This window comes from Lithobates pipiens, unplaced genomic scaffold (assembly GCF_037356315.1).
Source record: "Lithobates pipiens isolate NorthernLeopardFrog02 unplaced genomic scaffold, aLitPip1_a1.2 Scaffold_19, whole genome shotgun sequence".
Lineage (NCBI taxonomy): Eukaryota > Metazoa > Chordata > Amphibia > Anura > Ranidae > Lithobates > Lithobates pipiens.
In genome coordinates, this window is record NW_027507764.1 from 385588869 (window position 1) to 385613060 (window position 24192).

The 24192-nt window shown below is 42.9% G+C and overlaps 1 protein-coding gene across 1 annotated transcript in view; it reads right to left on the minus strand.

Moving 5' to 3' along the window:
• The window catches only part of ZNF407 (zinc finger protein 407), a 762778-nt gene that overhangs the window by 240950 nt on the left and 497636 nt on the right, over window positions 1-24192 (minus strand). The window contains exon 7 of the mRNA XM_077492358.1: window positions 17124-17207. Within this exon, the coding sequence (XP_077348484.1) occupies window positions 17124-17207 (84 nt within the window). The remainder of the gene's footprint in view (window positions 1-17123; window positions 17208-24192) is intronic.

Below are 24192 nucleotides of genomic sequence, written 5' to 3' on the forward strand. Positions count from 1 at the left end.
AACTCTATCCTTGTGAATGATTAAATATGGCTCTTTACAATAAAGAGCTGCCAATTCTGATACCCTTCTTGCAGAGGAAATGGCTACCAGAAAAACGAAGTTCCTTGTCAAAAGGACCAAGGGAATATATTGTATCGGCTCAAAAGGCTGTTTGTCATGGTTATGCAATAGAATTCGTCTGCTTACCCGTCTCCATGTGTTCATTTCTAGAGACCAGCCGACCCTCACCTGACTGCTTTTATAATCCATCCTCTGGCATGGCTCCACCCTAGCTCCTATCAGAGAACACTATATTAACCTGTGCACTGCTAGCCAACCCTGCTGATCAACCTTTGTGTGTTAGCTTCCTGTTACCTGCCGTGTGCTCTTCTATTGTTTTCCGTTACCGACTTTGGCGTGTCCTTGACTATCCCTGTTTGCCTGTGATCGTAACCTTTTGGCGTGTCCCCGACTTTTCCTGTCTGCTTGTGGCCCCGACCTTGGCTTTGTCCCTCACCATCCCTATCCTCCTGTTTGCCTACTGTGGGTGTAAGCTGGGGGACCCTGGGGGTCGCGACCTGGAGCCAGTTGCAGCCAAGTCCATCCTCACCACTTGAGGCTCTGGTGAACACCTGCTGGCTTAGACTCCGCGCCCCAGGGAATCTTACGCTCTAACCCCGATGGGATCCATCTTGGTGTTCTGGCAGCCCTGCCTTCCTATCACCTTGACCCCCGTCCGCAGCAGTCAGCCGTAGGGTCCACAACCTTGCGGTGCACTCCTAATCCCTACGGGGTGCATCTGTCACCTGGCCTCAAGGTGACCTGACACTGTTTCTGTAATGCCGAAATAACTAAATTCAAGTCCCAAGGGTTCAGGGGTGCTCTAAGCGGAGGATTAAGCTGCGTTATCCCATGTATAAAGCTTCGGACCAAAGAATGTGAAGCAAGCAGACGTTGAAACAATAGCGATAAGGCCAAGACCTGGCCCTTGATAGTACTCAAGGCCAGCTTCATCTCTAACCCCATTTACAGAAAAGCAAGGATTATACCTATGGCATACTTCCTGGGATGCCAACCCCTGGATTCACACCAGGAAACATATGCCTTCCAGACTCTATAATAAATGACTCTGGAAGCTGGCTTCCTTGCATTAATCAAGGTAGCTATCACTGAGCCTGAAAGCCCGTGATTCTTCAGAATGCGAGTTTCAATAGCCAAACCATTAAATTTAGCATTTGTAAGGTAGAATGGAACACGGATACCTGCGATAGCAGGTCTGGACATGGTGGTAGGGTGCTTGGGGGCCCTATCTCCATCTTTACTATTTCTGCATACCAAGATCTTCTGGGCTACCAGAAGCACCGACTTTACCTGCTCGATCCTGAGAAAAAGTTGTGGTAGCAGCAGAATAGGAGGGAATGCATAAATCAGTAAGGACTGATCCCACGGGGTCACCAACACATCTGTCCTGCATGCAAGTGGATCTCTTGTTCTTGACACAAAGTTGTCGATCTTGTTGTTGAATCTGGATGCAAACAGACCTATGCCCGGGATCCCCCATCTTTGCAATATAGTCAGGAAGATGTCGGGTGAAGAGACTATTGCCCTGGGAACAACTGCTGGCGACTTAAGTAGTCCGCCTGCCAGCAGTTTTCTACCTCTGGAATGAAGATTGCCGATATGGGCACATGCTTTTCTGCCCAGGTTAAGATCTGGTTTATTTCTCCCTGAGCTGCACGACTCCTGGTGCCCCCTTGGTGATTGAAATAAGCCACTGCTGTGGCATTGTCGGATTTGATCCTGACAGGACAACCCTGCAACCTGCATGTCCAGGCCTTTAGGGCTAGGTACGCGGCCCGAATATTTAGAATGTTGATGGGTAAGATCCTCTTGGTTTTGGACCATTTTCTTTGGACATTCATCTCTTCCAGAACTGCTCCCCAACCCGAAAGGCTGGCATCGGTTGTTACCATCTCCCAGGTAACTGGTAACGATTTCCCTTTCCGCAGATTCTCGGGTATCAACCACCAACTGAGGCTCTGACGCACTAATGGTGACAAACGCATCGGAAAATCTAGCGCCTGGACTTTCTTGCTACAGGCAGACAGGATACTGTTTTGCAGCAGTCTTGAATGAAATTGAGCATAGGGAACTGCTTCGAATGAAGCCATCATCTTTCCCAACAACCTCATACAAAGGCGAATAGAAGGACCCTTCTGCGCTCTGACTCCCTGAGTCAGCTCTTTTATGGCGCTGGTTTTTGCCTGGGGTAAAAACACCCTCTTCTGGGTTGTATCTATAACCAGAACCAAGTACTCTAGTCTTCTTACTGGTTTTATAGAAGACTCCTCTAGGTTGAGGACCCAACCTGACCATGGTGACCAAGCTTTGGTCTAAGCAGGCTACCAACCAGTCTATTAAGGTAGTCTAGGTAAGCTATAATCATTATACCCTAGGCCCTTAATCTGGCCAGAGGAGGGGCCAGGACCTTTGTAAACACCTGAGGTGCAGTAGCTAGACTGATGAGCAGGGAAAATAGGTACATGCAAGTATGCATCCTTGATGTGGATTGATTCCAGAAGTTCTCCTCCTTGTAGGATGGAGACTACCAATCGGATTGATTCCATGTGAAAAGATCTAATTTTTAGGAACAGGTTTAGATCTTTGAGATCTAGAATGGGTCTGACATCTCCATTTGGTTTTGGCACCGTGAAAAGGCCACCATATCACTTTTTGCAACAAAAGTCGGTCTAACGCTTGAAGGACAGACTTTTTCTCTGGGTCTTTGGGGACATTTGATCTGAGCAAATGAGGAGATGGGAATTCTCGAAACTCTAGTTTGTAACCTAGAGTTATTGTGGAGACCACCAATCTGTCCTCAAAATCCTCTCGCCAGATCTTTGAGAACTGTAGCAGTCCCCCCCCCCCATTTGAACGAGCGGGGGGCGCCCCTTCATTAGGAGGCAGGCTTTAGCATTCTGTCTTGTAGATTTCCTCCCTCAGGACTTCTTTTGTCCCTGGGGTTGACTCTGAGTTTTACCTCTTGAACCTGATGGTGGAGGCTGCCGTGACTGCCTGGAGACTGATGCCCCTGGCAATGGAGAAAGAGCCCGTTTAAATGAGGGATGTTTACTCCTTTTCTTAACTGACAAAAGGGTACTTTTCCCACTTGAAATCTTTTGGATATAATAGTCCAAATCATCCCCAAACAGCCTTACATCACTAAAGGGAAAACCAGCCAGGGGCTTTTTGCATGGCGCTTCGGCTGACACATTTTTCAACCATAAGATTCTACACATATGCACCAACCCAAGAGTAAGGCGAGCGGTCTGGAGGATATAATCTCTGATTGTGTCCCTTTTTTATCGGTTGGATCCCTAAGCATTTGAGCATTGTCAACAGGACAAGTCAAACGTTTATTTACAGAGGATATAGCAGCATCAATTGCTGGTATTCCCCACATTTGTAAATTTATCCTCCACAGGATAAAGTGTTAAAAACTTTTTAGGAGGGAAAAAATGCTCAACAGGAAAAGCATGCACAGCTTGAGGAGGCTTCAGTGAACCCAAAGAGCTTCAACCGACTCAGTTAGGCTTTTCAACCGACTCAGTTACGGGTAACTTAAATGTGGAGAGGACCATTTCAGTAAGAGAATGCACCAGAAATTTCTCAGCCTGTGAAGCTAAAGAGGGTCCTTACCAACTTGATTCCTCAAAAGAGGAGTCATCAATCTCTTACCGGTCCCCTGAGCGGGATTCATCTCCCCTTCCCCAGAGTTCCTCTGTTTGAGGGTCCTGGGTGGTAGAAGGGGACCTAATTTTCTTCCACTTTGTGAAGATGCGATTAAGCCACTAATTTTTCCTCCAATCCACTCATGGCTGAGGAAAAAACCTCCTGAGTAATATATACAGGGGCTGAAATACCAGAAGCAGTTGCAGCCCCTAACCCCGATGACTCCCTCTGACCAGTCTCCCTAGGTCTTTCAGGAGGAGATGGTGTTTCAGAGGGGGGTCCTCAGAGCCTGAGGGAGATCACTTTGAGCCCCTATTTTTGGGGGTATTTGTACCTCCCCTTCTTCCCATAGTGCCAAGCACAAATGCAGAGGTACTACCAGAAATGCACCCACTGCTGAGCAAAATAGTTCAGCAACTGCCGCTGCTATCAAGGCTCAGTCTGATGCTAAGTAAACGTGCCTGGGAATGCCTGTGTCCCCCACACTCACATGCCATCCATCTGCTCTATGTCCCTCCTTTAGCTGTGTGCACCTGCAAAAAGTGCTCCTTTATAGCTATGCATAGCCCAGATTGTGGGCGTTGAACCACACCGATGGTGCACTAATGTTCCACCCCCCCTTCCGCACTCCCTATCTTTTTCAAAAAAAGACAGTTTTCCCGCACGAGTGGGTGCTATGATCCGTTGGATCGTATGTGGAGGGGGGCTGGAGCGGAGAGAGGAGGGCAGGTGGATGGAGGGCCGCCGTAACGGCAGCGGGAGTGGTGTGACATACCGCCTACTGACCCATATAGCCTGGAATGAAGCTGTGGGGGGGGCATTCCTGAAATGAGAAAACCCCCCTTCCCACACCCTACCTGAAGCTTGCGACTAAGGATGCGCTCCAGCGTGTTCGCACAGCCCACGTGCAGAGCCCGCCAGGAAGGCGGCACTGTGCTAATCACAGGCAGTGAGATGTGCGGTTGCAGTGATCGGGAAAGGTCTCACTGTCTGTGATTAGCGCAGCGCCGACTTCCTGGCTGACTCTGCACGTGGGCTGTGCGAACACGCTGGAGCTCAACACTTGAGACACAGAGCAAGACTGACCAGCATGGAACAGGTACATGCTCTTGACAGTCCCTGGTGGCGACTTTAGGCATAGCACCAATTACTTAAAGGAGAAAACCCACAAGAATTAGAAAAATCCCTAAGGAATCTCCCTTACTTTATCCGGCTGCAGAGTTCTGTGGTAAACCAAACAGACCCAATCTTTGCCACTCATGGTGGGCTCCATTAAAAAACCTTCAGGAACCGGGGCCTCTTGTTACTGGGGAATTCACACTCCTGGGCCAGTAAAGCACCCTGCCAGGAAAATATGGCTAAAAAAAGCAAACACTGGATTCCGGGGTCCAGCTCTCTAAAAAGAGAAGCGCTACAGGCAGAGCCTCGTTTCTTCGGACACGAGGCCCGGGTACCATACAATTCAGCCTGGAAAAGACACTCTGAATGGATCAGGTTGCATGGCTTGCCCCAGCAAAGATTTCTCCAGCGGGGCTCAGCATAGCACGTCTTTACTCGTGATCAATACCTTAGACACTGGCAAAAAAACTGAGGTATTCCCAGTAAGGGAAGGGGTTATATAGGGAGTTAAACTTCCTGTCTAGGGTATGCCAGTGTCCATCACCTAAAGGTGCCTACATAACCCATTCAGTAAATACTGTGGCTCTGTGTCCTGTGATGTACGAAAAATGAAAAAAAAAAAAAGAGTAGGACAAACCCCAAAAAATTCTTCAAATATGTTAAGAGTAAAAAGGTCAAGTCTGAACTTGTAGGCCCTTTACAAAATAATTTTCAGTTGGTGGCTGGACAAAAAGAAGGCAAAAGTATTAATTACTTTCTTCGGGTCTGTGTATATAAAGGACAGCTCAAGTCCATTATGGGGATAGTATTGGCATAGCCCCATATGAACCAGTAATATGGTCCAGAATTATTTTGACAGAACGTTTATAAAGCAGCTGGACTGGGCCAAATGGCATACACTCACATGTACTAAAAGATTTAAGTTCTGTTTTTTCACAGCCATTGTTTCTAATTTTTTGGTGATCTTTAATGACTGGACTAGTACCACTGGTGTAAGGCCAATGTGCTGTCTATATTTAAGAAATGGATCAAAGTCTTTACCAAGTAACTACAGACCAGGTAATTTAATATCTATAATTGGGAAGATACTGGAGAGTTAAAAAAAAAACACAGATGATTTTTGCTAGAAAAAAAATATTTAAAGCAATATAGACAGCATAGAGTCACAAAAGAATGGAGTTGTCAAACAAATCTGATTGCTTTTTATGAGGAAGTAAGCAAAAATGTAGACACAAAAGGGCGGCTGTGGACTCCGTATACTCGGATTTTGCAAAATTGTGTGACGGTTCCCCACATCTGGCCAACGTCTACATTAAAAGGGATTAAAACTGGGTAAAGGGCTGTATTCAGAGAGTAGTAATTATTGGTCCATACTCTGAACGGTTTAATGTTATTAGTAGTGTAAACCAAGGTTCAGTGTTGGGGCCCTTACTTTTTAATACACTGTATTTTCTGGCGTATAAGACTACCTTTTACACTTAAAAAAAATCCCCAAAAATCGGGGGTCGTCTTATACACCGGGTATACAATGCTGCCCAGTGGATGTCAGCCCCCAAATGTCTGCTAATACTGTATGTGGCTTCAGCTACAAACAGTATACGCCGTTGAGCCAATCCCGCCGAGCGATGTATTCTATTAATGAATACAGAGCCTGCTTGGATTGGCGTAACAACCTCTGCCAATCCGAGCAGGCTACATAGAGTGGCTTTGAGAGAGAGCGAGGCAAGGGCTGATGATGCTACAGCCTCTGCCAATCCAAGCAGGCGTTGTATTCATTAAAATAATACACCGCTCACCATACTTCCCTGGGTAAATCCATTCACTGATATCCTACTACTATACATCCTGCTGTTTGCCTTTGAGGTCCCAGGCACCCAAGAGGGACAGGTAAATCTGGGACATATGACAGGGGGGTTATTAAATGCATTTTGGTGGACAATTCCCATAGAATGTAACCCAAAAGTGGTATAGGTTTGGTTAGTGAAAAATTCTACTTTCCAGAGTTGTGGCATTCAATAGATCTCTTTGTGTTTATTATTGTTTGATTTACTTTATGACATATCACAGCATGGCGGATGAGTAGTTGGCATTCTTGCTTTGTGTTTTTTAATGGTTCTACTGTTTTTTTTTTAAATGGTGTTGCCTCAGAAGGGGGGTAGTCTTATACCGCGAGTATTGCCCAAAACCTATGTTTTCACTTGAATAGGGGGTCGTCTTATACGCTCAGTCGCCTTATATGCCGGCAAATACGGTATTTATAAATGATATAGGGTTTGGGATAAAAATGACCATTTCTGTATCTGTAGAAGACACCAAGCTATGCAATGTAATAACGTTCTTACATGATATCTCCAACTTACAAGCAGACCTCAGGGCATTGTTTAATTGGGCAACTATATGGGACATGAGGTTTAAATTTGATAAATGTAAAGTCATGCACTTGGGGGTAAAAACATGCATGCATCATACATACTAGGAGAAGCACAACTGGGGGAGAAGGATCTGGGTTCTAGTAAATCATAGACCTAATCATAAAATGCAATGTCAAGCTACATTTTCTAAAGTAAGAAAAATACTTTTTTGTATTAAAAGTGCCATAGACTGCAGAGAGAGAGATAACATTTTGCCCCTGTACAAATAATTTATCTAGAGTATGCAGTTCAGTTTTGGGCACCAGCTCACACAAAGGATATTGAGGAACTAGATAAAGTGCAAAGAGGGGGAACTAAACTAAAAGGAGGCATGCAGGAGCTTGGCAAAAAGCATAGATTAGCTGAACTGAATTTATTCTCTCATGAGATGAGAGAATAAGATCACCATGTATAAATAGATAGGTGGCCCATATAATGAACTTGATGTACAGTTATTTACTTTAAGTTCATCACAAAAAACAAGGGGGCACCAATTAAGTTTGGAGGGACAGAGATTTAACCATCTCAATATGTGAAGGCTTCCTCACAGTAAGAGCTGTGAAAATGTGGAACAACCTTTTCAAGAACTAATTCTGGCCAGCTCAGTAGTTTGTTCTAAAAAAAAAAAAGGCCTGAATACTATCCTAAATGCACAAAATATAACTGGATACTTATATTTATAGGTATTAATACCAGGAATAGTTTATCGAGGAAAAATTGGATTGCCTCTTGAAGAATCAGGAAACGTTTTTATTTTTTTCCCAAACTGGAGAAAATTGGATTCAAGCTTTATTTGGGTTTCTTGCCTTCCTCTGGTTCAACTGTGGGTATTGGATTGTGTACATGGAAGTTGTGTGTGTGTTTTTCTATTGGTTGAACTGAACTAGATGGACGTGTGTCTTTTTTCAACCAGACTATGTAACTGCGAAACATTCAATTGAAACTGCCCTACTAAAACTCACTAACAAATTACTAACTGCTAAAACCAATGGTCACTACTCCATACACAAACTCTTATGCCCTGTACACGCAGTCGGAAATTCAGACAGAAAAGTTCCGATCGGATTATGTTGTCAGAAAATCCGATCGTGTGTGGGCTCTATCTGACTTTTTCTGTCGGAAATTCAGACGGAAAAAGTTTGAGAGCTGGATCTAAAATTTTTCCGACAACAAAATCCGATCTGACTTTTTCTGATTGTTTGTAGAGAATTCCAACGGACAAAGTGCCACACATGCTCAGCTTAAATTACGAGACCAAAGCTATTGGCTACTAGCCTCTACGCAGTCCCGTCGTACGCAACACACGTCACCTCGTTCCGAACGATTAGATTGTCCAATAATTTTGTCTGACTGTGTGTTTGCAACACAGGTTTCGGACAAAATTCGTCGGAAAAAAAAACAATGGATTTTGTGGTCAGAATGTCCGGCCATGTGTACAGGGCATTAGACCTTTCTGTTGCCTTTGATAGAGATGAAAAGTGAAGATGGCAGAAAAGATTATTGGTGACTCTCTCCCCTCCATCCTGGACATTTTCCATGTACGATGCTCCGGCAAAGCTATTAGTATTGTGAGGGATCCTACTCATCCCTCCCACAGTCTCTTTCAGCTCTTGCCATCAGGTAGAAGGTACCGGAGTATCAAAACCAGGACTGTGAGACTGCTCAACAGTTTTTTCCCCCAGGCTGTGAGAGCCCTCAACTCCAATTGCTCTTTGAACCCTCTTCTACAACCTATAAATTGTGACCAGGAACGTCTCACGTCCCATCCTTTTTATTCTTGAATATGCACTAGACACTTTTATAAAAACTTGCTGCTACAAAGACTTGTGGAAAGATATAGTACATGTACAGTTATGTAGTTCCCAGATGTGTATAGGTTTTCTTTTATTGGTGTTTTTTATTTTCTGTATACTTATTTATAATTATGTTTAATTTGTATGCATCACCGTGGTCCTGTGAGATACGACATTTCGTTCTACTGTATGTTCTTACGTGTAGTAGAATGACAATAAAGTTTGACTTGACTTGACTTGATCACCAGCTCCTCCTCAAACTTTACACCCTTGGCCTCCATTACTCTGCTCTTTCTTGGTTCTCCTTTTTACATATCTCGTTGCACCTTCAGTGTCTCCTACAGCTCTTATCTCCTCCGTTTATTTTCCTCTTCCAGTTGGGGTATCCCAAGGCTCTGTCCTTGGGACCCTTCTAGTCTTCCTTTACTCCTCTTCCCTGGGCCAGTTGATAATCTTCCATGGCTTCCAATACCACCTCAATGCTGACGACACCCAGATCTCTCTACTCCTCATCTCACCCCCTCAACCTCACCATGGATCACTAGTTTACCAAGTGACATTATCAGTATGAATGTAACAACACTTCCACAAACTCAATCTGTCTAAAGTGGAACTTGTAATATTTCCTCCACCCAGATCCCTCACTTATGACTTTACCATCAATATTAATAGCACAGCCATTGTTTCATTCAGACATTCTAGGCTGCTAGGTTTAATCAAGACTCTGACCTCTCCTTTGGTCCCACATGCAATCACTGAGCAAATCTTGCCACCTTAAGCTCAACAACATTCCCAAAATATGCCCCTTTTTAACTAGTGACAACTGAAAACAACGTATTCATTGCCAAGGTGTCCCCCACTTTCACTACAGTAACTCTCTTCATACTCTTCCTAGGCCTAGCTAAATGCAGACTATTCCCCCCTCCAGCCTATCATGAATGCTGCTGCTAGACTCATCTACTTTACTAACTGATCTGTTGCTGCTGCTCCACTCCGTCAAACCCTCCATTGGCTTCAATTGACCCAACATATAAAATACACAATACAAAGTCATCCTCAACACTGCCCCCAGTTACATCAGCAACCTCATCTCAACATATATTGCCTAAATCTGCCACTCTGTTTCTCCCAAGACTTCCTTCTCGTCTGTGAGGCCGCGTACACACGCGGGGACTGTCTGCCGAAACTAAGTTCGTCAAACAGTCCGCTCAAACTTTTGAATGAACGAACACGCCCACACACGGCACTTTTTGAGCGGACAAATACGGCAAACTTTGTTCGTCGTACTAAGTCCGCGCAACTTTTGAAATGAACGGACTCGCCCACACACGAGGCAACAGTCCGCTCATTTCGAGCGCGTGTGCAGGTAGGCGGGGCCCGCGACGGAGACGTTGCGGGCTCCGCCGCCTGGAATGTACTTAAAGGGGAACCCCAACGCCGAAAAAAAATCGGCGTGGGGGTCCCCCCCAAAGTCCACAACAGACCCTTGTCCGAGCACGCTACCCGGCCGGCCAGGAAAGGGGGGCGAGCGAGCGCGCCCCCCTCCCGAGACGTACCAGGCCGCGTGCCCTCAACATGGGGGGTGCCTTGGGGAAGGGGGGGCCGCGCGGCCCCCCCACCCCAAAGCACCTTGTCCCCATGTTGATGAGGACAAGGGCCTCTTCCCGACAAGCCTGGCCGTTGGTTGTCGGGGTCTGCGGGCGGGGGGCTTATCGGAATCCGGGAGCCCCCTTTAATAAGGGGGCCCCCGGATACCGGCCCCCCACCCTATGTGAATGAGTATGGGGTACAATGTACCCCTACCCATTCACCTGTAAAATAAAAGTACCCAAAAAAAAAAACACAACACACGAGATAAAATATTTTATTGCACAGCTCCGGGGGTCTTCCGTCTTCGGGGGTCTTCTCGCCGGACTCCTCCGCTATCTTCTTGTAGCTCTTTTGCTAGCGGAGGAGTCCGGCTTTCTTCCTCCCTGCCGCCGGCCTCTTCTCCCGACTTCGGGGGTCCTGTCCCCCTCTTCGGTTCTTCTGCCGGGCCACCGCGCCTTCTTATAGCTCTTTTAGAGGCGGTGGCCCGGTCTTCTGTCGCCGCTGTCGCCTTCCGTTCTTCTTCTTGTTCTTCTTCTTCTTCTTCTCCAGGAGATGTTGACACGTCGCTCTCTCCGGCCGGAATGCCAGAGCCGCGCTGTGCGGCCACTTATATAGCGACAATGGGGCGGTGTCACATGGTATATGTCACATGGGTTGGTCACATGGGTTGATGTCACATGGGGACTATGACATCGTAAGGGGGCGGGGTCACCATGTGACCAACCCATGTGACATATACCATGTGACACCGCCCCATTGTCACTATATAAGTGGCCGCACAGCGCGGCTCTGGCATTCCGGTCGGAGAGAGCGACGTGTCAACATCTCCTGGAGAAGAAGACGAAGAAGAATCTCTCCAGTTATCCCCTACCCTGTCTGCCTTTAGGCGACTGGCTTCATAAGCTCACCCCCCAGAGCTATTACTTTTTTATATCACCTCCCCTTATAATGTAAAGTGCTGCACACACTGCTGGTGCTATATAAAACCTATATAATAATAATAATTGTACATGTTTTCAGAGGGAAATCACTTTTTTGGATTATGATAGTCTTGCAAATACGGTTTAGACTTCTGTCCATAAATCAACTCAATTATTTTAACAGGGCTTGTGTACTGGAATTTTATTTTATTGGCAGGCAATACAGGAATCTTTCCCTTCCAAAACTAAAATAATGGGCTAAAGCTTGAAGCAGTTATTTTATTTCACTGTATTAACTACAGCACTTGTTCATTGATGGCTTCACAGATTTGTGATCATTTCCTCTCCTCTTTCTCCGCCTCTGAGCTTACTCCCGGACTTCAAATGGGCAGTGTGTAATTAGTATTAATAGGGAACATTATTGAAATAAAGCTGGAAAGTCTCTCATCTGTAGCTGATCGTTTTAATATCCCTATTCTTACTTCCAGCGGCAGTACAGACTTTACACTGACATGACAATAATCATCTAGTTCATTTTCCATCCTTGATTTAAAATGTGGCTACGAAGAATCTATCATTTACATATATCATTAGATATCAGATACATTTTCAGATTGGCTAAATGTGCCTGCATAAAAATGTACTTTGGTCAAAGGATGTTTCTGAATTTATTTTCATTAACCGCTTAAGCCCCGGACTATTTGGCTGGCCAAAGACCAGACCACTTTTTGTGATTCGGCACTGCGTCGCTTTAACTGACAATTGCTTGGTCGTTCGACGTGGCTCCCAAAAAAAATCAATGTCCTTTTTTCCCCACAAATTGAGCTTTCATTTGGTGGTATTTGATCACCTCTGCGGTTTTTATTTTTTGCGCTATAAACAACAAAAGAGCGACAATTTTGAAAAAAACGCATTATTTTTAACTTTTTGCTATAATAAATATCCCCAAAAATATATATATAAAAAAAAAACATTTTTTCCCTCATTTTAGGCCGATACATATTCTTCTACATATTTTTGTTTAAAAAAAATAAAAAAATCGCAATAAGCGTGTATTGATTGCACAAAAGTTATAGCGTCTACAAAATAGGGGATAGATTTATGACATTTTTATTCTTTTTTTTTTTTTTTTACTAGTAATGGTGGCGAGCATTAATTTTTATCATGACTGCAACATTATGGCGGACACATCGGACAATTTTGACACATTTTTGGAACCATTGGCATTAATGCAGCGATTAGTGCAATTAAAATTGCATTGATTACTGTAAAAATGTCACTGGCAGTGAAGGTGTTAACACTAGGGGGCAATGAAGGGGTTAATATGTATCCTAGGGAGTGTTCTAACTGAAGGGGGATGGGACTGTGCAGGGAAACTAACAGATCGCTGTTCATACTCTGTATGCACAGACGATCTGTCAGTTCACTGCTCAGAGAACTGGAAACTGTGTGTTTACACACACAGTTCCCGGTTCTCCGTATGCCCCAAGCAATCGCGGGAGCACATGGAGAACCGGGTGCATCGGCTCGGGGAGTAAGCGAGGGCGCACAAGTGCTCCTAGTGGCCATTTATGCTACTGACGTAGCATAGCGGTGTTTCGCGCAGCCGATACATGCTACTGCAGTCCAACTGCGACGGCTGGTCGGCTAGCGATTGAAGTGCATCACCCGTATATACTGTATGTATTATTTTGTGGGTTGACTCAGTTCATTAAGGGATACTCAATTGTACATTGCTCCTCTGAAACATTTGTTGAGACCGAGATATAAAATGTTACAAAACTAAGCACATACAGTGGGGAAAATAATTTGATCCCCTGCAGATCTTGTAAGTTTGCCCACTTACAAAGGAATAAAAGGTCTATAATTTTAATCATAGGTATATTTAAATGAGAGAGACAGAATATCAACCAAAAATCCAGAAAAAAAACACATGATACACATGTTAATAATTGAATTGCAGTTCAGAGTAAAATAAGTGTTTGTCCCCTAAGCAAAACACAACGTAGTACTTGGTGGAGAAACCCTTTTTGGCAAGCACAGAGGTAAGACATTTCTTGTAGTTGGATACCAGGTTTTCACACATCTCAAGGGGGGAATTTAGTCCACTCTCCTTTACAGGTCTTCTTTAAATCATTAAGGTTTCTTGGCTGCCACTTGCCAACTTGACGTTTCAGCTCCCTCTATACGTTTTCTATAGGATTAAGGTCTGGATACTGGCTATGCCACTCCATGATCTTAATGTGCTTCTTCTTGAGCCACTCAATTTATAACATTTGTACTATGTGTTTTTCTGGATTTATGGTTGATATTCTTTCTCTAGCATTCAAAAACCTAGGATATAAAACCTTAATTTCTTTGTCAGTGGCCAAATATACAAAATCTGCAGGCAATCAATTATTTTCCCCACTGTACGAGCCTTATTTTCCAAAAAGATTGTCTACGGCTGTTTCTGTGGCTGTATTAGCTTATTCAACTTATATTATACTAAGGTAGAAACTTCAATCTACAGGCTCTGATCTGCACAATAAAAAAATAAAAAAAAAACTTACCAATATTAAAATTGAACACTGCACTGATCAGTAAAAATTAGACACTTGGCAGTCTTGGGAACCGTCCAGATTATTCGTTTTAAAAAGCGGACAACCTACAATTTTAAAAGGATGCATGTGCCCCGGGGTCATATAGATGGATAGAGCATGATCTTGGATCCCTAAGGAACAAAAGTTACAAAATCCTTCTCAAATTGCTGCCATTTATTGGGATGCTTACACAGAGTACGTCTATAGGTGAAGACTTATATAAATCTACCCTTGTATAGCAACCATCAATCTAGTTGATCAAAAGCAGGAGATGACCTAGGGCTTTAAATTGGAAAACTAAAGTGATGATAGCATAGAAAAGGCTTATAAACGCTAACTCACATCACCCCTTCTATTCAAAAATGTGACTGTCACTATCATTAAATCCCCCACAATTTTACACCTTAACTACTCAGACCTTTCTGCTGCCTTTGATAGAGGTGACCACTAGCTCCTTCTCAAACTTCACTCCCTTGGCCTCTGTGACTCTGCTCTTTCCTGAAACTCCTCTTGCGTATCTCATTGCACCTTCAGTGTTACCTGCCACTCTTATCTTCTACGCTCAACTTCCTGCTGGACCTTCACACACATCTTTTTTTCCGAACCCCTGGCATAAGGTCTCGCCTATAGAATTCCCTCAAGAAGCATAAAGAATGGGCACAGTGATCCAACAGAGAACGTATAATAAACATAAAAAAGGGCCCACAACTACATGAAACATTGTGGTCTTTTAATAAACTTGCCATTAAGTCAACATTGTTGCACTGAGAAATATATAGCATGCTAGTAATTGAATGAGCAACCGATATCTCATGATAGAGTTATTACATAGCTATATAAAAATACTACCTGTATGCACGATTTAACTGTAATGACAGAAAAAGACACTCCCACAATGTCTTCCTACTTTTGTCTTGATATTGAGTACTGCTTGTTAAACTGGCAATGTAAAATCTTTCTGATGCATCCTCTCTTATTACTTTCCCTATAATTAATGAATGCTACTTGTCAGGTTTAGCAAAAAAAAAAAAAAAAATCGAGTCATTTATGCCACAGATATCCTTCACACAGAAGACAGTCACATAATTCAGAAGTTCCGTTTGGTAGCTATTTGTCAATCATCTCTACTATAATTGGAGGTGGCTATGCTGTTGATTGAACAAAATACTACTATATGTCATGATGTCTCTTGAAGCTGTCAAGACTGTGTAGCCTATGAAGTACAAAGCAATCTTCAAATGAGTGATAAACTGACTAGGTGCTTCTATGATAGGAACAGAGTTGAAAAGGCTGCTTTTAATTCACACAACGGAGGAAACAGAGAGCTTGTCTGTCTCTACCAAGTGAAAAATGATACAAAATTAAAAAAAAAAAAAAAAAGTTTATGCAGTACTAAAATTATTGTGTAATATATTTATTTCAAAATGTGATGATATTTCCTAACTTTTAAAGAACACACAGCATTTGTTTTGGATGATATGTAACAAGCGCATGATGCTTATACATTTATCACACATATGCAATGACAGACCTCTTACCGCTTGTCAATTTGTAACCTAAATTATTTACATTACATCGATCTAACATACAATTTGTCTGTATAGTGTCTTTGTTCGGAATCTGTATTTATTTTGCACTCAGCCATTACAGATTTTATAATCAAATGTTCTCAAAGCTTACAGTTTTAAAAATTTCGGTAAGTCAATAGGAGATATCCCTTTAAGGCTGGATTCACACCTAGGCAGTTTTAGTGCTTTTTGCAATTTGCAGATTTTCACTACAGACCGTGTTCCATAGGAAACCATGTTAAATGGACTGTAGTGCAAATCTGAAATATGCAAAAAGTGCAAAAAATTAATAGATGTGAATCCAGTCTTACAGTGCTTTTTTGTCTTGTCTACCCGCATGCAATACTTTGGTGGATTATTTCTGGATTAAGCCTTGATTTCTTTTACTTTGCCAAAGGTAGAGAATCCTGGTAATGAGGGGAGAAGATCACATACTCTCCAATAAAGTAACAGGCTCCAACAGGCAAGCTGAGTGGTGGGAGAGTAGGGTAAAGGTGAGTGTCAGTAATGGGGTTGGCTTTCTAAAGAACCTGCCACTTTTCCCTGAGTGGGCAAAGGGATCAATTTTTTTAAACAATCTTGTACCATAGAAGCAGTCTTTGGCAGCATCTTTCCATGCAGAGCTTTCCTCTAATTTGCACCTGATGCTTGGAATATGTGTCATTTTAACAACTCTTTTGTTTTTCTTAACATGGCAGTTCGTTATGTTAACATGGTCCATTCACACTTCTGTTGCAACAATGCACGATAAAATGTGCGTGTCAACATACAATACTGCAACACCCAAGGCACAACTCTCTGTACACTGCAGGCCATTCTAAATGAGTGGCACTGTACAGAGTGGCAAAACACTTTTTCAGTATACCACAATGCACAGATCTGGTGCACCACAATGCACAATTGTTTCAGTTCACCAGAATGCACAGATGTAAACGTTTTGTGGGTTGTGTGGCATCCTTTAAAAAAATAAAATAAAAATTATATATCTATATCTATATGTTTAAGTTTATTCTAAATGAATTCCAAAAGTATGCATTGCCTTTCCATAACACAAAATCCTGCACATTATTGTGCATGTGGTAAGGCACAGCAATGAATTGCCAAAATTAGAATTTTTAAATGCAGCTGGACAAAGTACCTGAATTTTGTCTTCATATTCGATTTCTGCAATCCCAAGCACAACTGAACTTACACAGAAAGATCTGAATGATTCAAACTCATTTTACGCAATTTTAAAAAGCTTACATTTTCGTTTAATAAACCTCTCTTTTATACACTTCCTTTTAAAATTGCAATACTTCAAAGCATATCTGTCCAGGTATCATCGCTTGTCCAAACATGTAAACAGAACAGACACAGAAGAGCATCATACACAGCATCTTGCCTGCTTAGGTCATGGATGTGAAAGCAAAAAAAGTAAATGACCAACCTGTATGCTGCCTCCTATGCTTCGTAAGGGCGTGACGGGTCCCACCAGCAAAGCCACAAAGGTCACACAAGAACGACTTCTCGCCTGTTGCAACAATAAACAGATGTGGGATTGTAGAGGTCACAGATCGTTAAAACATATCTATCAAGCCTTTCAGGGTTACTAATTCCTCCAATCAAATGTTTCCATGTAAATATGTCAAATGGGAATGAAATTACCACTGCGGTTTATTGACTGTGATAAAATCTGAAAAGCACCACTGAACATAATTACATACTTGTCAGACCCATAAAAATTAGCTTTATTATCAATGGAATGGTTTTGTACAACTTCATTTCTGTTAGATGCCTTCCAGATGGGGCTGCTTTATGCACTTGAACAGTTTTTATGCATACCCTGATTTTTTTTTTTACAATTCCCATACATCTGGCCTTTCTGAGCACACTAAATATTGTCTAAAATGTAGAATACAAATGCACATTATACAATTATAATCTGAATTTACTAACATGCTATGTTTGTGTACGTTATTAGATACATTCATTTTTCGTCTGCATCCAGGAAATATATTGTAAGCAAGTTAATAAAATGTTATGTATTGTTAACCATAATGCAATATTTGAGAGGTCATAAAATAAAAGGCAAACAAGCTCACACAATTTACATTATATCACTTATTTTAATAAAGCATGACTTTACTCCTCAAAATATTAGTGTTTATTTTCCCTAAAATCTTTATTCTTTAAAAGGAAGAAAATTGCGTGATTTCTCCATGAAATCACATCTAAATGTTTTAATTAAAGCACAGGTAAGTTTAAAAAAGGACAGAAATGTATCAACAGATCACAAAGCATTTTTAATAATTTTAGGCTAAAATATATTGATGAAAAGTATTGGCTACTAACTATATGCTAGTCAGTTATTCTTTAACCACTTACAAACCAGAAGATTTTTCCACTTAATGACCAGGCCATTTTATGCGATATGGCACTGCGCCCCACAAACAGAGATTTCTTTTGGTGGCATTTGATCACCTTTGTGGTTTTTATTTTTTTGCGCTATAAACAAAAAAAATGCCGACAATTTTGAAAAAATATATATATTTTTTTTACTTTTTTGCTATAATATATATCCCCAAAAATTTAAAAAACAAAACAAATGTATTCATGAGTTTAGGCCGATATGTATTCTTCTACATATTTTTTGTTTAAAAAAAAAAAAGAAAAAGAAAAAAAAAATAATCGCAATAAGCGTACGATTGCCTTGTGCAAAACTAGTAATGCGGTGATCTGCGATTTTTAGCTGCACTGCGACATTACGGCGGACAGATTGGACACTTTTTGAGACAACTGACATTTACACAGCGATCAGAGCTAAAAAAAAGCCACTGATTACTGTATAAATGTCACTGGCAGGGAAGGGGTTAACGGGGCGATCAAGGGATTAAGTGTGTTCCCTGGGAGTGTATTTAACTGTATGGGGGCTGGGCTGACTGGAGGAGGAAAAAGATTGCTGTTCCTAATCACTAGGAACAGCAGATCTCTCTCTAACTCCCGTCAGAATGGGATCTGTCTGTTTGTTCCCAAGATCACGGCAGACATTGCAGCCATCTGCCACGCGCATTGGGTCTCCCTCCGTACAGCCGGCGCTCGCGCCTGCTGCGGCTCCTTTGAGGAGCAGGCGTACACCTATGAAGATTTTCAGGAACATGCCGATGCAGACTAGCACATTATGCTTTTACTTTTCAAGGGAAAAAAAGGAAAGGAAAAACCCAGTCAGTTCTTCCCCCTGCTGTGAGTGATAGGTGATTTACATAGAGAGGCATTATGTATAATTCTCATCTCCTCCTCCTTTCTAATGCAGCTCTCCCAGGATTGGGTGCTCCACACCTCAGCATGATTGGGTATGCTGAAGTCATGTGGTGACTTTTCTGGGTTTTGACTGGATGTTATTGATCATAGCATTAGTTCAGTATAAGAAATACACAGGAGAAAATTAATTTTGACAGGGGGAGTGTAGAGGTGGGGGGGGGGGGGGAGTATACTGACATTATGACTCCACCTACTGAGCTCCGGACAACAGATCCACCCACAGAATCTGCAGTTTTTGGGTCTCATAACAGAGGGGAGACATTTGACAGGTAAGGATACATGCAGGAGGCATGTATATCCTTATAGATAACCACTTTGGCAGTCGTTTAGAAAGGATGAGAGTGGGTTTACATCTACTTTAAAACATCCATCCTGCCTCCATCTAACAACTGCACTATTTTCTCCATTAGCTCATCCGCCACAGCTATTACCCTTTTGTATAACCTGACCCTCCCTCCTAGATTGTAAGCTCTAACGAGCGGGGCCCTCTGATTCCCCTCTGTATTGAATTGTATTGTAATTGTACTGTCTGCCATAATGTTGTAAAACACCGTGTAAACTGTTGGCGCTATATAGATCCTGTATAATAATAATACTTTAAAACATCCAACTGCTTTAGTTCGCCAAATAATACGTGTTTTATGGCTTTAAATTGCCACTTCCTTAGCTCAAGGTGACAAAAATTGGTGTCTAGTAATAGCTGGCAGTGAGATCCACTTGGGGAATAGTCTTTATTGGCCACTAGTTAAAATGTAGAGCTTGTGGCAATGATGTAATCTAGGTGGATCACACGTAGCTGGCTTTTATCACCCTGAACTAAGGAAGTTGCAATTCAAAGTCACAAATGACGCTTTCTACTACTACATTCACCCACCGAGAACCCCCCATAGGACCACACAGGATGGACGTGCCCAAGGCATAGAGAGCAACTACACTGACCCTGCTTAGAGACAGGTTTTCCCCACCCGCACAATAGGAAGGCCGCACGTTTCCCCTTAGTTGGGTTACTGCAGCCTTAACCTTTTTTCCCTGGGGGGCATCCGGTGGTTGCCCATAAGAATGGTGGAAGGCTACAGTACCCTTCAGGGTCCGTACATGTATAGCATGACCCATCCTGTCAATCTATAGTATGTTACATGTACGCACCAGTTCATTCCTTTTTGGCTATGTCCAGTTGCACCCATGGATGTTGGTGTGCATCGGTTCACACACTGATGGTTAACATGCTCGCTGACCTTAGAAGCTATTTCATCACTGTCCCTTGAAGTAGCTGGTGCTGTGTCTTCTTGTCAACTACCTTGTGTGTTGAGATTGCTGTTGTTTCTAATTATCCACTGCTTACCTGTATAACTTGACTCTGCTTTTGTCTTCTGCCCCCGATATGTTCCTGATATTCTTTTGCCTCCTGCCAGCCTCAACCTATGCCTGGAGACTGCATGTAGATATTGCCTGGATTGCTTGGATAGGCCCCATCATCCCTTATAATGTCCCTATGTCTGGACATTACATGATCTCTTGCCCCGTTTTCCTCAACCTTTGCTTGGGCACCAGCTACTCTCTGCCTGCCACCTGCTTTGACCTCGGTCCAGACACAGATCTGTTGTCATTGTTCACTTTTTCACCTCTATGTAGCCGCCCCGTTCTTGCGATCCCTTTGTGGGGCATTCTCCTGAAGACTGCGACCTGATGTGAGCTTGCAGCAAAGAAAACCAAAAGCCACTAGGGTCACCAGCCTAGTGTCTTGGAAGGGGCTCTGGTGAAGACCATGTTGTCATTTACACTTTGTGTCTTGGGTGAGCCCAGTGTTGTCATCTTGAACACTTTTAAATGTGAATCAAGATAACAGTTTAACCGGCCAGATTTTTTAGCAGAAGTCTGCATGGATTCAGAGGGTTTAAACTGTGGTCTGCACATGAAAGCTGGAGATAATTATTCAATTTGAACAAAATAAATCTTAATTATCGCAACCTCCTACCACCAAACTAAATGTTCAAATATAATTACACAAAATACAAAATTAGTTATTCAATATGGCCTAATTTAGGAACCAATTTTGAATTACAATACCCTAAACACTGATATGCTCAGTGGATTCATATTACTTCATCACAGTAGTGAACAGCTGCATTTCTTTTTGCGTACCTACCTGAATAAAAAGAACAATACCTCAAATATGGTAAGTAAAGGGTTAATATCCTTGCACTGTATGTGATGATTATGAAGGCTTTGGGCAGAAGAGAACAGACCCTCTCCAACTAGGGGATAGGGTAAAAGTAATACACCTTATCCCTGCACCTATATACATCTGTAAACGTATTTACTTTGTGAACTGCTACTCATCTTAGCACTTATTGACAGATGTCTTCCAAGATTTTTTAAACGTCTTTTGTTCGTTAGTTAAGTCGCCAATATTTATAATACAAAAGAGTGCAGCGCCAGCTAAATGTCCTGAAAAAACATATCAAAATAAAGTCCGCCAAACCAAAGGCTAATAGACATGGTAGACATGATACAGTCCCCACACCAACAGAAGTGGACAAAAATGATTCACTTTTCACCGCTGTGTATTGCTTGCCAGACTGTGCTGACCCTCAAATTATAGAGGATCAAAGGCGCATACACAGCAACAGGCAAATTGAATGGACCACCAAACTCCCACTGTAAACGTCACTCTGCCTCTTAGGATAAGTGTAAATCACGATCCCAGGGGAAGTAGCTCCTGCTTTGGACTGTAAATCCATACACAATGGCCCTTTACAATCACTTTAATCTGTAAAATGCCTCTGTTTCTTAAGTGACCCTGTCATCACAAGAAACATCAGGTGGTCTCCCAAGCCCTGCAACTGTGCGGGTGATCTGCCCTCCTCTGGTCCGGTTTACTTTCTCTTCTACGCATTCCAGTTACACCATGTGTAGAAGAGAAAGGGAACTATCACTGCACCCTTTGTGTTATATTTATGTATGTGGGCGTATGATAAAACCTATTGGTGCTGGCTGCCAGCGCTTTACCCATTTCTAGCCAAGCGCAGATGTTATTTGTTTTTATCTTGACGTCACCAATATTAAACAAAGATTCCCCAAAACACAGCACCAAAGCCAATGCATTAAAGATTGAAACATGTGGATTGTACTGCCTAAGAATATGTACTTCAGTCCTTTTTGGGCTAACATTAGTTCTGATTACAATTTTCAGTTTTTCTTTAAAAAATTGCTGACTAGAGGTCCAGACCTCCAATTAGCACTGTGCTGCCTCTAACTCCTCGGTGATGTACAGCCACTTTGAGGTAGGACAGAGCTACCCACAGCTCTGTGTCGTCAACACTTCTTTAGGGGTGACAGAGGACACAGCTATAGTGGGCAGTGGACACTATGGGGGGGGCAGATTACATTGATATGGGGGGCAGATGACACTACGAAAGGGGGGGGAGAGTACACTGATATGGGGGGCAGAGGACACAGAGGGCACTGCTATGGGAGGGAGGACATTACTGTGTGTTGGGGGGTAAAGAAGACCATGGGGGAGGCAAAAGACACTGCTATGGGGCACTACAGTGGGGGGGGGAGAGGGCAGAGGACACTACTCGGGGGGGGGGGCACAGGACACTACTGTGTGTGGAAAAGGGGGGCCAGAGGACACGACAGTGGGGAGGATGATATGAAGCGGGGCAGAAGATAATACTGTCACACACAGTATGTACTTTTATTGGAGACTTTATTTTTATTTTTTAAAGAGCAGTGATGATATACATTCAGTCCCAGATTCAGTTAACAGTGGGCTAAAACAGGCTTTGAAGGAATCCTAACAATAATGTTGAGATCCGCCCAGATTCCTGACTGCCTGCTGGCTCAGCCTTTTAGCACACCACACTGAGAGCATGAGCTAGCTGCTTCTGCCCCTTTTCAGCCCGGCACTCCAGTTAGCGCTGGAGGGGCAGAGCACAGAGCGGACTCCAGAACTGAGAAATCATCAGCATCTGCATCCATCAGGGTTTTTTTTTTATATCACACTTATGTTTCAAAAATGTCATTAGCATGTTAATGAGGGAGATAGAAGAAGCTGAGGAAGGAAAAATCAATAGTTTAAAATGCAGATTTCTAAATATTTCCACAATTTCATTTACTTCACAGGCCCTTTCCAAAAATGAAAACAATTAAACAATCAAGCCAGTTTAACACATTTAAGTGTTTAACCTGCTCATAAATAATAGAAAGAAAAAGTACAATGATTCACCTGAACTCCATTACACTTATAATAGATTTAAGACAATGGGTATGATAAATGGTACACTCTCTGGCACAGTCAGTGTGTTCAAACCAGTTATTAAAAATTGTACTGCCCTTCATATGATCTGTGACATCTTGGCAATTCAGTTTACTCACAAGATAAACGAGTCCCTATGTTGTAACGCGAGTAGCTCTCCTTACCCAGAATTCCACCAAAAAGTGGAACTTCCGCTTTAAGTACTCCTCACCCCTGACATGCCACAATTGGCATGTCAATTTTTTTGGGAGGGGGGCTGGGTACCTGGTTTGGAGTGGTACTTCCTGTCCCGCTTCCTCCTTCTGACCGCCTAGGTGAATCCTAGGCGGCCCCTCCCTCCCGGCAATGTTCTGGGACACGTGACAGGTCCCAAACATTGCCTGGCCATTGACAGAGCGCAGCACAGTGCGCGCCCGGCTGTGGAGCCATAAACTGTCACACCCGTGCGCCCACACATTATCGACGCTGCAAAGGGGAGGGGGAGAGAACCGAGGCTTTGAGCGGCCGCATTGCTGGACCGTGGGACAGGTGAGTGGCTGTTTATTAAAAGTCAGCAGCTATATTTTTTGTAGCTACTGACTTTTAAGAAAATCAACAACCAGTGGAACTCCACTTTAAAGTGGTTGAAAACACTCACATACACCAAGTGAGCTGACTAGCATCGAGTGATACACAGATGAAACAAATCCTCCTACACAAGTTGTACCTGTTTATTTGCAGCCTTCTATTCTCAACAGCTGAACAATGTAAAGTATTTACACAGGATCTCTAAATTGTGAAAAGCATGGGGCGGGGATCTTTAGTCTCTCAGTGCAGCTGTCTGTGAAGACATCTCTCAGTCCTGATTGGAGGTCAGGGACGCACTCCCCCTCCTCACAGTACACAGAGAACATGCAGAGTTGTGGATATAAGTCACAGGCTGTGTGTTGGAGCACCC